The 15,110-nt window shown below is 36.3% G+C and overlaps 1 protein-coding gene across 1 annotated transcript; it reads left to right on the plus strand.

Moving 5' to 3' along the window:
* Window positions 1–1,331: 1,331 nt before the first annotated feature.
* On the plus strand, window positions 1,332–2,622 carry LOC126491547 (spindle and kinetochore-associated protein 2-like). Its single transcript, XM_050127286.1, has one exon. The coding sequence runs from the start codon at window positions 1,332–1,334 to the stop codon at window positions 1,695–1,697; it is 366 nt and encodes a 121-aa protein (XP_049983243.1). The 3' UTR covers window positions 1,698–2,622.
* The last annotated feature ends 12,488 nt before the right edge of the window (window positions 2,623–15,110 follow it).

The following is a 15,110-nucleotide window of genomic DNA, read 5'->3' on the forward strand; positions in this document are numbered from 1 at the left end:
ATGTATATATTCTATACTTTCTTCATCCATTCTTCAATTGAAGGGCATCTAGGTTGTTTCCAGGTTTTGGCTATTACAAACAATGCTGCTATGAAAATAGTAGAGAATATACTTTTGTTGTATGATAAGGCCTCTCTTGGGTATATTCCCAAGAGTGGTATTGCTGGGTCCAGGGGTAGGTTGATCACGAATTTCCTGAGAAACTTCTACACTGCTTTCCACAGTGGTTGCACAAGTTTTCATTTCCACCAGCAATGGAGGAGTGTACCCCTTTCTCTACAACCTCTCCAGCAAAGGCTAGCATTGGTGTTTTTTATTTTCGTCATTCTGACAGGTGTAAGATGGTATCTTAAAGTTGTCTTGATTTGCATTTCCCTTATCACTAAGGAAGTTGAGCATGACCTTAGGTGTGTTTTGGCCATTTGAACTTCTTCTGTTGAGAGATCTCTGTTCAGCTCAGTGCCCCATTTTATAATTGGGTTGATTATCCTTTTACGGTCTAGTATACTGAGTTCTTTATATATTTTGGAGATCAGACCTTTGTCAGTTGCGGGGTTGGTGAAGATCTTCTCCCAGTCAGTGGGTTGCCTTTCTGTCTTAGCGACAGTGTCCTTTGCTTTACAGAAGCTTCTCAGTCTCATGAGGTCCCATTTATTCAATGAGGCCCTTACTGTCTGTGCTGCTGGGTTATACGTAGGAAGTAGTCTCCTGTGCCCACGTGTTGTAGAGTATTTCTCACTTTCTCTTCTATCAGGTTCAGTGTGTTCAGACTGATATTGAGGTCTTTAATCCACTTGGACTTGAGTTTTGTGCATGGTGATAGATATGGGTCTATTTTCATTCTTCTACAGATTGACATCCAGTTTTGCCAGCACAATTTGTTGAAGATGCTCTCTTTTTTCCATTGTATACTTTTAGCTCCTTTATCGAAAATCAGGTGTTCATATGTTTGTGGGTTAAAGTCAGGGTCTTCTATTCGATTCCATTGGTCGACTTCTCTGTTTTTATGCCAATACCAAGCTGTTTTCAATACTGTAGCTCTGTAATAGAGTTTGAAGTCAGGGACGGTAATGCCTCCAGAAGTTCCTTTATGGTATAAGATTGTTTTGGCTATCCTGGGTTTTTTATTTTTCCATATAAAGTTGATTATTGTCTTCTCCAGATCTGTGAAGAATTTTGATGGGATTTTGATGGGGATTGCACTGAATCTATAGATTGCTTTTGGTAGAATTGCCATTTTTACTATGTTGATCCTCCCATTAGATAGCTTCAATAAGAGGAGATGGGCAGGCGCCAACGCAAGAATTCATCCAATAGGTCAACTATTCAACATGGAGGCGGAGGTTGATAAGCTGGAACTGATGTTCCAGAAAGCTGATTCTGATTTGAATTACATTCAATATAGGCTGGAGTATGAAATCAAGACTAATCACCCAGATTCAGCAGGAGAGAAAAATTCTGGTCAAATTTTAAAGGAATTATCAGCAATAAAGTCTCGATATCAAGCTTTGTGTGCACGTTTTAAGCCACTTTCTGTTGAGCAAAAAGAGAACAAGAGCCGCATTTGTGCTACTCTGAGCAAGACAATGACCATGGTACAAGAACTACAGAAGCAAACAGACCTGGAGCTGACTCTACTGACTGAAGAGGAGAAAGCTGTGACAGAGCAATTAAGATCTTACATGCCAGACTTATGAAGACACGGGGTTTTAAAACGGAACTCTAATGGAAAAAAGATCCATTCCAAAGAGATTCAGCAAGATGTTGTATTAATACTTGGTATCATTAATTCACCAAGGGGTGGGAGGCTGATAAGGAAGACTGAGATTTTCCTTGAGTGTCAGAATCATATGAGAGGAAATTGTAAGAACTGTAGATTATCTTATGAATAAAAGCCAAAGGGTAAGGAGATTTAAATGCTGACCCCCACAGTTAATTTTGTGGTTACAAGTAATGAACTCCCCTAATACTATTTTTAATCTGTTTTCTTTTTGTATGGTTGGAATAATTTGAGATGTTTGGGGATTTTGTAAAAGAATATTCAAGTACATTTTCAATCAGTAATTGAATGGGAAAAATACTGTATATTATAATTACTCAGGTGTTGTTTGTTTTTTGAGACAGGCTCTCACCATGTAGTTCTGGCTAGCCCTGGAGCTCACTAAGGAGTCCAGACTGGCATGAATCCTAGAGATGCCTGCTTCTGAGTACTGGGGTTAAAGGCATACACTACCACACTGGGCATTGTTTCTCTCTCTCTGAGACAAGGTCTTATGTATCCCAGACTGGCCTCAGAATTGGTGTTGCCAAGGATACTCTTTTACTTTGCTATCTCCCGGCCTGTATAATCTGGCCCCTACACCCGAGTGCTGGGATTCCTAGTGAGTCACCACATCTGGTTTATGTCATACTAGGGATCTACCTAGAGCCTTGTGCATGCCAGGCTAGCACTGTACCAGCCAAGCCACATCCTCAACCCTGTAGTCTCTGTTTTGGAAATGCCTGTTACAAATGATAGCATATTTTTGTTGTGTGTCTATGATGTCCAGTATTTCACGAAACCTAACTAATATAATTAGTAGGCTGCTTTGTGAAAACTTGTTTTTCCCTTTTTTCCCATTGCTTGCTAATAATAAATGAGCCATTTTCAAATGCTCTTTAAAAAAAAAAGAATTCATCCAATAATCGGAAAAACAACATGAAAACACCAGAACCCAATGATCTTACAACAGAAGGACTTGAACACCCTAACACAGAAAAAGTGGAAAAAATTGACTTTATGAAAACAATAGAATCCCTTAAACAACATGTAAAAAACACCCTTATAGAAATGTATGAGAAGTTTAACAAAAAGTTTGAAGAATTGAGTAAATACGTACATGAGACCCTGGGAAACCAAGAAAAAACGAACAAACAGGTAATGGAAACAGTTCAAGAATTGAAAACTGAAATGGAAGCAAGGAAGAAAGCTTTAATTATTAATTTAATAGAAAGAACCTCGGTTGAGGAATTGTGTCCCTCAAAATGTCTGTGGGCACATCTGCTAGCATTTTCTTGATTGCTAATTTAGGTAAGAAGGTCCAATAACCTGGGGGAGTGGATATCCCTGGGCAGGTAAGAAAGATAGTTGAGCAAGACAGTGGTCTATTCTTTAGTTTTTGCCTCCATTTCTTGAGTCCCTGTCTTAGCTTCCCATGATGATGGAGTATAACCTATATGATTTAATGAAACTTTTGCTCTCAAAGTTGGCTTTGGCCAGGATTTTATCACAACAAACTGAAGCAATTAAAACACCACACCAGCATACTAGTAAGCTTTCTCTGTTTTCTGCGATGTTGAAATAGAATCATCATTGCACTTATCTCAACATTTACCCTTTTAAAGTAGCTGTGGGATGTTTGAGATACATATCACTGTGAAGTTTGTGACTTCTAGCTTGATTATTTCAGCTATTTAATTTGTTTCCTGTTTAGCCAAACAAAGATAAGTTCTCAAGTTTCAGAGAACTTCCAAATTTATAATTCTATGGTCTTGGATTTTGCTTTTTTTAAAGAAAAGAATATTACTTGGCTCTTCTAACACAAATCAATGATTTACTAAGTATTTTAAGTACATCTACTATATTCTAATTCCACTGCTGACCACACTTGTAAATATAATAGTATATCTTAACATTTTATTAAATTTTTTCTTTTTTATTGGATTTTGATTTCATTTGATTCAGTTCATTAAAGTTCAGTTTAGGACCATACCAAGACACCTAGATAAAGGAAATTTGGAAATTAAGTATGATAATTGTCATCATCCTCATCATCAGTAACTAAAAAACTTAATGATTATTTAATGTGTTCTGAGAGTATACATAAGTTTGCCACATTTGTGCCTATAACAACTTTAAACATTTATTTAGAAAATCAGAATTTTTATGACAGACTCACATTAGGGGGTATAGAGTAGGAACAAAATGAGTTGAATAACAGGATCATGTTTGACTTTAATAGAATATTTTGTACACATAGGTTGTTGCAGGGGGGCACTTGCAATCACAAAGAAACTGTATTAATTAAAGCACTGCTTGGCCCATTAAAGCTAGCTTCTTATATTAATTTAACCCATTTTTATTAATCTGTGTATTGCCATGTCGCAGTGGCTTACCAGGTAAAATTTTCAGCATCTGTCTTTGGCAGCTCCATGGCATCTCTTTGACTCTGCTTTCTTCCTCCCAGAATCCAGTTCTGTCTTCCCCGCCTACATAAGTTCTTCCCTATCAACAGGCCAAGGTAGTTTCTTTATTAACCAATGAAAGCAACACATAGATAGAAGGACCTCCTACACCCTACACCATAAGGTAACTAGGTGTTTCCAGGAAAGACTGAAATGAAAGGAAATAAAGCAGCTGTGATATTTTGTTTGTGTTCTGACAAATAAGACTTGCCTGAAGATCAGAGTGTGGAGCTAGCCACTAGTTAACTATAGAGGTCTGGAGGTTTATACAGACAGATAGAAAGCAATAAGGGTGGGCAGAGAGAGGAAGTGATAAGGGGAAACAGAGACAGAATCTCAGCCCTTTAGGAAGAGTATTTGGAGAGGTAAGAGGTGATTGTGGCTGGGTTTTTTTTTTTTTTTTTTTTTTGCTTCTCTTATTTCAGCTTTTACGTGATATCTGACTCCAGGTTTTTATTGATATGATCAATTAGGATCACTCTTTACAAAGTCACAGAGCTAACAATGGAAGCAATCTGGGTAAAAAAAAAATTGAGGTAAAATGCTCATGGGTGATTTTGGAAAAGAAAATAATAAAAATGCTAGTTTAAATGGCAGATATCATAAAGACAGTACTAATGCTAGAGGCCAGACAAATAAAGATTGAAATCCTGGGTCCACCATGTAGTTACTGTTTAAGTTTTAAGAAGTCCTTTACTTATCTCTGACTGATCCTCAATGTATCCTTCATCAAAACACCCGTAATAAAGCTGATAATCTTCACTTCAAAGTTGATGTAAAGATTACATCATATATACATATATATATATTGCTTTATACAATATCTAATACTGTAGACACTGATTACATGACAATTTATTCTTATGTATAATGTATAAAGGCTGGAATAGAGGTAAGTATAGGAGAAAAATGAAAGGATTAAGTTTTATGTAAGAGCAATGTTTTTATCCTTAATCAACGAGAAACCATTAGTTTGTGAAGAGAAGAGTTTTATTTGAAATTGTCATATTAGAGTAATTAATCTGTTATTAATACAGAGGATAGTCTGGGGAGGAGTGAAATGGAAGCCAAATGACTATTTCTATGCCCTATGTAACTGTAAATTATCCATTTTATCATTATATAGTAGTGATGGAAGCCAGTCGTAGGGACATGCCACAGTGAAAGAGTTCTGGCATACTGGAGAATAGTTACGGAAAAAAAGAAAAGAAGGAATGAAGGATAATTTAAAAGATTCTAGACAGGGTGACTTAAGATACTAGAAACAATGAAGAAATGTGACTTCAGTAAGTGTGATTATCTTTTTGACAATTTTTAACTAAGTAATTAGTGTGTGATAATTTTATGATGAAGCAGGAGAACTTGTAGTACAAAGGTAGGTATAGACTTGGCTCTGCTCAAAAGATGCTTGAACTCTCTTTTTTTACACATTTTGTTTCACCTTTTCTTTTTCCTTTTATTGAAAATAGACTTTATTTTTCATACAATGCCTCTTGATTATAGTTTCTCCTCTCTCTACTTCTGCCAGCTTTTCCCCACTTCCTTTCCCCCTTCTTTTCCCTCCCCTTCCCTCCTGATTCATCCCTTTCAGTCTCTCATTAGAAAAAAACAAACAGCCTTCTAAGGGATAATAATAAAATAAAATGTAATAAGGTAGGACAAAACTAACACATTGGAATTGGACAAGACAAACCAACAGAAGGAAAACAAATCTAAGAGAAGACATGAGAAACAGAGACCAACTTGCACACTTAGGAATCCCATAAAAACACTAAACCTGAAATCATATTATATACACAAAGGACCTATATGGTTAAGAGAGGAGAATATATATAAGAAATAGTAAGATAAAATAAATATATCATAATAAAATTAAAAAGAGAAAGCCCTGACATGACATTATGAGACAAGACACCCCCAAATATACCATAGAGTTCATTTTTCATTGACCATCTACTGCTGGGCATCATCCTTACCATTAAGAACATTTTGTTTCCACAGTGAGACTCTCTTGGAAGAAGTTGGATTTTCACTTGCATGATTAAGGACAAGGGCATGTGTTCACTTCTTTTTTCAGCTCTGGGACTCCTTCTGGTTCAGACTTGCACAGGTCCTGTGAATATTTTCTTTGGGAGCCCATGGGTATGGATTGATTCTACCTTGACCAAAGTTCAGAGAGTTCAAGTCTATTCTTGCTCCTTCAAGGTTATTGATCCAGGGTGTGGCTACTAACAGGATGGTTACTTGATTCCATAGATTTTGAGAATATTATTAGTTTGTTTGTTCTTTGTATCATGGTAAAGAAGTCTTTTGTCTTCCCCCTTCTCTTTGAATTGGGGTATATAAGCCTATGGGAAATAAATGTGGGCCAATTCAGTATCCACTGGGTTGCCCTCTGAACTCTATCCTGTGTCTCTGTTTATTTCTTTTGTGTCTCTGTGTATTTTTTTCTGCCTAACATTTCTAATCCACATGCTCCTACCATCCAATGTATAAACCTGTACAGACTGGACCTTGACAGTTTTCTCAGTCTCTGTGAGTTCACATGTGCATTGAACATGTTGATTTAGAATGCCTCGTTTTCTCAGTGTCCTCCATTCTCTCTGGCTTTTACATTTTTTATGCCTTCTCTTCTACAGAATTCCCTAAGCCCTAGGAGAGGGATTTAATGGAAACATCCCATTTAGGGTTGAGTGTTTCAAAGACTGTCTCACTCTTTGTATAATGTCTGCCTTTGAGTCTCTATAATATGTTCCCATATGATACAGGAGGAAGCGTCTCTGATGAGGACTGAGCAAGGCACTGATCTATGAGCATAACAGAATGTCATTAGGAGTCATTTTATTGGTACTTTTAAAAAATGTAGTATTTGATTTTACTCTAAGTCCCTCACATTCTTGGTCACCTAAGAAATGAAGAATATGGATTCCATCTCCTAAAGTGGGCCTTTAGTCAACACATATACTGGTTGGTTCCTCCACAAACTTTGCACCACCATTGCACTAGCATATCTTTTAGGCAAAAAAAAAAAAAAAAAAAAAAAAAAAACATTGTAGATCAAAGGAGGTTTGGTGTTTTCATTTCTAATTTAGTAGACTTCAGAGTAACTTCCTGTACTAAATACAACAGCATGTAGGCTTTATGTTCAATGAATTGTATAGATGTTGTCTTTAGCAATGCGACTTGATGTCAGTTTGTGGAAAGCAATTTAGGATTTTGCCAACAACTTCAGTTATCCAGAAGTTCCCATAGGACCCCTTTGTCCAATAACTCAATTAGATAAAACTGTCTTAGGACTGGAAGCTTCATTTGGTGACAAGACATGTCCGGTTGGATCTCTGTAACCCCAGTTATTTGGTGTTTTCCATTTAGATCACCTTCATAAATGTACTTATGTTAGGAAGCTTCTACAGCACCAAGTTTCCATATCAGCCCTCAAATGGCCCTTAATTTTATCTGTCTCTCCATGTATTCCCTTCCCTGTACCCCTTTTTCTTCCCCTTCTCCACTTAATTCTCCCATTCCAGCCCCTCCCTTGAAACATAACTTTCTATTCTATTTTCCTTTCCTAGAGAGATCTACCTCCTTACCTCCACACCCAAGTCACTCACTCTATACCTAAACCCTGTAATTCTATGAATTATAATTTTGTAATCACTGACTTACCAACCACTATCCACATATATGTTAATACACATTTTCTTTGTCTTTCTGGGTCTGGGTTACCTCACTTGGGATGATTATTTCTGGATTCATGGATTTACCTGTGAATTTTATGATTTCGTTTTTTAAATGGCTAATTCTCCATTGTATAAATGTACCACATTTTCATTGTCCATTCTTCTATTGAAGATCCCTGGATATTATGATAGCACAGCAATGTACTTTTTGTTGATAAGGAGATTTATTCTTTCGTGGCATTCATTCACAACTGTGTTTACATTTATATACGTAGATTTTGTTGGATTGGGTTTTTTTTTCTGTATAGTCATCCATATTAACTTTATGAGCACACTTGATCTAATTCACAAATGTCAGTTTTAATTCTATCAGCTGACTTCTTCACAGTAGGAAAAACCTGTAGCTGAAGAGGGATTTAAGGACTTGGAATAACAGTAAGCTAAAAGTACATACTAGGGTAAGGGAAGCTGCTGTTATAATATTCACAAGATAGAAGATAACTTTAAAGGATGTGTTAGTGGTATGAAACGATTGGTTTTATAATGAGGTTTTCATATATGGACTTATTTACCATCTAGTCTTCTTTCTTGCCTTGGTTCCCCCTTCCTATTCACTCCCTTCATCTACCAAAACGTTCTCCTCTGCTTGAATATTTTTAATTTTTTTTAATTTTATATTTTTTAAAAGAAAGCAAACTTATTTTTATTTTACAAAGCAATCCCTGTTCTTACTGCCTCCCCTATTCCCTTTCTCTCCACCCCCCATCTCCCCCATTGCACTCCTCAGAGAGGGCAAGGCATATTGCTTTGGTAAAGGTCCAAGGCCCTCCCCACTATACCAAAACTGAGCATGTTATCTACCCAAAGAGAATGAGTTCCCTAAAGAGGCAGTACAAGCAGCAGGGATAAAACCTGGTGCCACTGCCAGTGGTCCTGCAGTCTGCCCCAGCCATACAACTGTCACCCACATTCAGAGAGTCTAGCTTGGATCTATGCTGTTTCCTTCCCTGTCTTTCTGGAGTTGGTGAGCTCCCATTAGCTCAGGTAAACTGTTTCAGTGGGTGTCCCCATCATGGTTTTGACCTCTTTGCTCATATTCTTATTCCTCCAACTCTTCAACTGGACTTTGGGAGTTCAGCCCAGTGCTCCACTGCGGGTCTCTGCTCTGTTTCTATCATTTGTTGGATGAAGGTTCTATGGTGACATTTAAGATAGTCATCAATCTGACTACAGGTTAAGGCCAGTTCGGGCACCCTCTTCACTATTGCTTAGGGTCTTAGTTGGGGCCATTTTTGTGGATTCCTAGGAGTTTCTCTAGTGCAAAGTTTCTTGTTAGCCCCATAATGACTCCCTCAACCAAAATATCTCTTTCCTTGCTCTCATCTCTGTCCCTCCTCCATCTCGACTATCCTGATCCCTCAAGTTCTCCTCCTCCCTCCCCCTGCTTTAATATTTTTAAAATATGGATTCTGTATATGAGAGAAACAATATAATAATGTCTTTATGAGATTGCATTATTTAGTTTTGTATACTAATTTCCAGATCTGCTGTTTTCCTGCATATGACTCCATTTTGATCTTCATTTTTGCTTCTTAAAATGAACAATTGTACAGACATATCATATTTTTCTTATTCATCCATCTACTTCAAAAATAAGAACTACAAAATAGATTAATCTTTGATAAGCTTTTTATTTGTGGTTACTAGAAAATTGCTGTGCTATCTGTCCGATGACTTTGAACATTGTCTTTCTATGATTCATTTTGTAAATGACTTTCTTAGAACTGAACAACTTTGACGCCATTTCTAGAAACCATCAGGTGCTGAATCATTTGCAAATTGGTCCTTCTGAATTATTTTTAGGAATGAAAACACTAGAGTGATGGCTTGGACATTGACAATGAAGGAAATAAGCACAGGAAGACTCTATTTTTATTATTCTTTTTTTGGTTAGGTTTTCATAAAATTGAACAAAATGAGATAAAAATAAAGTGATTTTATTCAGGAAGGTCAGACTTCAATGGTCCTGTATGAATGGCCGTGTATTTAATGGCAATCATCCATAACTTTAGCAAGTTTAATGGCTTTGTTCAGCTATATTTTCACCTTTAAATCTGCAACCTCTGTGTTAACGGTACAGAGTATTTCAAATAATATGTTACCTAATAGTTCACATATAAGTAATTTTATCTCCTTTTAAATTTCAGCTGGTCAGAGCAGCTTTGGAGTAAGCTTTTTTCCCCAGTGTAGGAACATGCATCACCTCTTGAAAGCAGGCAGGCATTCAGAACCAGCTGGCTTGGAAATGTTTTTTTTTTTCTTCTCTAGATTGTATCCGTGCTAGTAAATTTAGGCATCATATTGTTTGAGATTGAAAAGAGACTGATTTTTACCTCGTTGAATTACCTGTATCCCCTATTGATTGAGCAAAAGCAAATGGGGGTTGTGGCATTACTACCTTTACTCTTAACAATCTGGTGTCAGCTAGAGATGGAACTCCATGCCAAGCAAAGGCTGCAGAATACCTTCTGCTTATTTTGATCTACTTAAAGAAATTTCTTTGTGTTGCTAAAGAATAGCTGACCCCATCATCCTCGTCACATTTTATCCTTGAATAATGAGGAAAAAAATTCTCCCTGCAGTAAATGTTCAGTTTATGCTGTTTTTTCCTCACTTCAAAAAGATAAAGAAGCTTTATGAAATAATGATGCTATCCTCAGCTGAACATAAGGGTTTGTCCTTAATATCTTAATCAATAGTTAGAGTTAGGAAGGTCAGCTCATCTCTAAACTAAAGCTGGAATCAGCTGTCCAGCACAGAAATGAAATCTGGCAAAGAAGGCTGCAGGCTCATGTCTCAGCTCCAGGTCTGCATTTCAAACAGATGCTTTTAATAATCAGTTTTCAGTATTTATCTTTGACATCTAGACTAAGGGTCTTCAGAACTTCCATAACCTACTGATGGACTCCTGTAAATCCCTTCGCTGTTTCTTTTTCAATTATTCTGCCCAAAACCATGAGCAAAAGTTTGGAATATATTTCTGTAGCAGCCCAGAGACTAGTTTTTAAAATTCAGGGTGGTATTTATTAATTTATTCAAGCAATCAGGCAGTCCTTTGGCAAATATTTTTAAGCACCTGTTATGTGCGAGGCACTGGGATAAACATTGAAGATACAAATAGACTTGTAGTCTAGGTGTAATAAACAGCCAGAGGCCAACTTAATTTCTATGCAAAATTCAGTCTCATTTTCCCCTATTTTAAATGGACCTATGAATGCTAAATTCAGTTGCCTTGCTTATTCTTTCTACATGAGTTGATTTCATTTTCTTTCTTCTGAGATTGTGGAATAGTTTAAGTTTTCATTCAACTTCTGATTTTGATATGTATCAGCTGTGTGATTTTAGGCAAATCAGTCTTAATTATTTTCCTTACTCAAACTTTCTTATCTGAAAAATAGGGATAAGAAGTACTTGCTTTATAAGATATTCGCAAGGATATCATAAAACAATGTCTAACTTGCAATTCCAACTCAATAAAAACATATTAAAAAACATATGCTGGAAATGTTGAATATTTGTCTCTTCTTTGAGAAAGTAAAGAAGAAAAAAGAGACAGAAAAAGAAAGACTCGGAAACTTCATTAACAAGAACATTGAAATCATTTTGAAATTCCATTTGCTTTAAAATACATAAGCTTGTTTGATTATACCTTGCTTGCTGTCAGAAGCACTAATGTTTGATTAGAAGCTCAGCACTGGATGTTTTCATTCTTCGTATACTGAGGCCAATTTCATGATTATTTCAAAATCAGATGACTTATCTAACTTACCACAATTTGATCTCCCCACAGCTTACAAACACTCTGTAAGCCCTGGGAGATCCATAAGTGGTTTGTTTTGTAAAAGTGAGTTCTGCCAGAATTTTGAAAATATACCATTTTTTTTCAGCTCCCTCCAAATGGCTTTTTTTTTTATCAAGGTAACTTGATGACTCATAGTATCTGGTGATGAAAAGTAACTATTTTTAGCTCATTCTTGAAAGAGATACAAGATGGGATATTATTTCAAAGAGAGGCAAAGGATGTTGGTTTGTGTCAACATAATTATCAAGGTAGCAATCTTCTTACACTTTATAAACTAAATCACCCACGTCCCCTTGAGCCACAGTCAAGTCTTGGAGAATAATGGGCATCTTGAATGAAGTTGGTTAGTTTTATATGAAAGAATCTCATTTAGAAGGTAATTTCTCCAAAAAATTCAACCTGCCCTCAGAGCTGGTATATGACCTTGATGTCTTATAATATTAATGAGTTCCCTAAAGGTAACACTGGGATAACAAAAATCATATGTTTTCTTGTTGGAAAGTTCATAGTAATTTTCAGTAACCATTCACGCCAAATTTTTAATGTAATATCTTGGTTCAGTCTAGATATTTATTCCTATATATCTGGTTTAGGTGCAAGTTAATACAAATACACGATCATTTTGTTCTTTATATCCAGAAAGAGGTCTGTTGGAAGGTTTTATCTGCCCATAAAACCATTCAGCCTTATCTTAATAGTATGAATTATCAAAGACAATATAAAGGTACAAAGATAAACAGGTAAAACAAACCCTCATATTAATAGAAAATCACTTGTTCATCTTTCCTCTTATAATTTATTTTGGAAAATTTCTCAAACATTTGTTTATTCATATTAAATGTGTTTTACTGCTCTGTTCACCATTTTAATAACTCCAACTTTATATTGTTACTGATTTATCTTAACAGATGTTAAGTTTTAGGATGCCACTGGCTTAAGGCTGTATTTAAGCAATTCTCTGATAATAAGGTAGTTTTCATAGAAGTTGTTGGCAGTGACTTTGAGCTGGATGCTCACATTTCTACTCTTTCAATCTGCTATTTATAAAAGATGTGTAATATTGTTGAACTTTCTTACTTCATAGAACAACTTGTGGTTTGTGGTTAATCTGAAAACACACACATAAAAGAACCAAAAGTTTTCCTATATATACATTGAGTAATCTTTAGTTGGTAAACCTGATTTTTATTTTAACTTCAAATTGACTTGAGATTTCTATACTGTAACAGACAAACATGAGGATATCACCCTATCCCTGGAAGAGATGGGAAAGTGTAAGGTGTTCAGCATGCAAAATTGGTCAAAATTTTCACAAATAAGTGTATTATTAATGGAGTATTATGCTTCCTCAGAAGGTCAGATACTCATTTCATGGCAGCACAATCACAAAACAAGGAAACACAGAAATCCAGAAGACTAATTCCAATTACCCTGCAATCCCACTTCTCCAGGAATGCATTGAACAACTCTTTTAATTGCCTGTTTGGAATTCACTATCACCAATAAACTTGTATGTCCTGTGAGAGGCACAGTTTTTAAGAATGTCAAGAAACCTCACATGAAATAAATGCATCTTATAGCACAGCAAGACTATACATTGTGCATGTCATCTCAATCAAGCTTGTCTCTTATTATTAATTTCAACGCCTTGAAGTATTCTGTTTTGTTATTCTTAGAGTTGTGGCTCACAGAGGAAAAAAAAAACAAGATAACAAAAATGAAAGAAAGTCCTTTAACAATCCATTACAACACTGTAAGCAACAGTGATGACTAACAGTGACTAATAATCCATCATAGTACTATACCCATCAGCTGTAAAACTGTCATCCCTAAAAGGTTATTAGAGCACAGATGTGGTCTATAGTTCACACTGGTGTGTTAAGGGGCTGTTAAGGATGGAGTATTTCATGATCACACACAAATGGAACTTGCTCTTTTTTGTACAGAGATAGGGAATTTTTGGCATGGTTTTGAGTGAGAGAGACAAATGTGTATGTGAGCTAGAAAGACATCAAAACATGAGGATTGATAATGTAAGGGACAAGACTAGAACAGTATCATATTCTTACCTTTTTTTTAAAATCACATTCCAAGAAGGACCTCAAGATAAATACCCAGCTAGCTATGATACATTAAGTTGACTTTGTGCAAAGCCTAACTGATAAACTCAGAATATCCTCTTGTCTTGGCTGTGGAGTGGAGGGCTGGGCAGTAGTGTTTTTGGAATAAGCATTTCTTTAGTAGTTTGTCCTCCCATGGGAGGAATGAATACTGCAGCAATTTCCCATGTCATGTCCTCTGCCAGTTTCTTGGAGGTCTTAAAATTCAAATTTTAACTATCAGGAAAAGAAAAAGAAGCTAAAAGCTCAGCTATGAGCTCCTCCATCCACATTTTATAGATGAAATATTTAGTGTTTTAAATTAAACATGCCTAAAAAACCTTATTCCAGAGAGGTTTTGCAACCATCCTGCTTACAGAGCTCTAACCTTGGGATGGAATCTGCATATGAATAAAGGTTACACTGTTGGAGTTTCTCTAACCAAAGTCTGAATTCAAAATCTCAACCTCAGGGCAGCAGCAGGGGCTGGGCAAGGGTGGGAGTGGAGAACACCAGGGGTATGACATTTAGGGGGGTAGTGCCAAGTCTGTATATTTGAGATTGATAAATTATAGCTCGTTCAATCCAGTTTGGTATTTTTCTTATTCAAATCATGCTGCTGGAAATGAAAGAAAAATCATTTTATTTTAGAGTTTACTGAGCAAGTAGAAACATAGTGTCATAATGTCCACTTAAAGAAATCCATGGTCCCACTCTATCCTGCAGTCAGCCAGCTTATATTTTGAGTGGAACATTCTGTTTGGGGAGTCATAACCATTTTATATGGAATATCAATCAACCAAGATGTATTCAGAGGAAAGGAACCAATGTGAGGATGGGCTTGAAAAATCACACACTGAAGAATTATTGGCATAAGGAAACATTATGATTCCTAATAATTCTTTTTCCTTGTGGCACTAAGAATTGAACCTAGTGTTTATGCTAAGCAACTACTCCCCTGCTGATCAACAACCCCAACTCTCTCTGTGTCTCTACACATGTATACACACACACATACACACATGTGTGTGTGTACTGATACATATTTTCACTAAATTGTTCTGCCTGAAACTCTGTAGCATAGATAGGCCTTGACCCTATAGTCCACTTCTCTCACTCTGGAGAATGATTAGGATTACAGGCTTTCACAATGAAGCCAGAATCATTATTAATTTTTTTTAATTTTTATTGAGAAAAGGAAAAAAAAAGTTTCCGCCTCCTCCCAGCCTCCCATTTCCCTCCCCC

This window comes from Alexandromys fortis, unplaced genomic scaffold, assembly GCF_014885135.2.
Source record: "Alexandromys fortis isolate MF-2015 unplaced genomic scaffold, M_Fortis_MF-2015_v1.1 scaffold_241, whole genome shotgun sequence".
NCBI classification, from domain to species: Eukaryota; Metazoa; Chordata; class Mammalia; order Rodentia; family Cricetidae; genus Alexandromys; species Alexandromys fortis.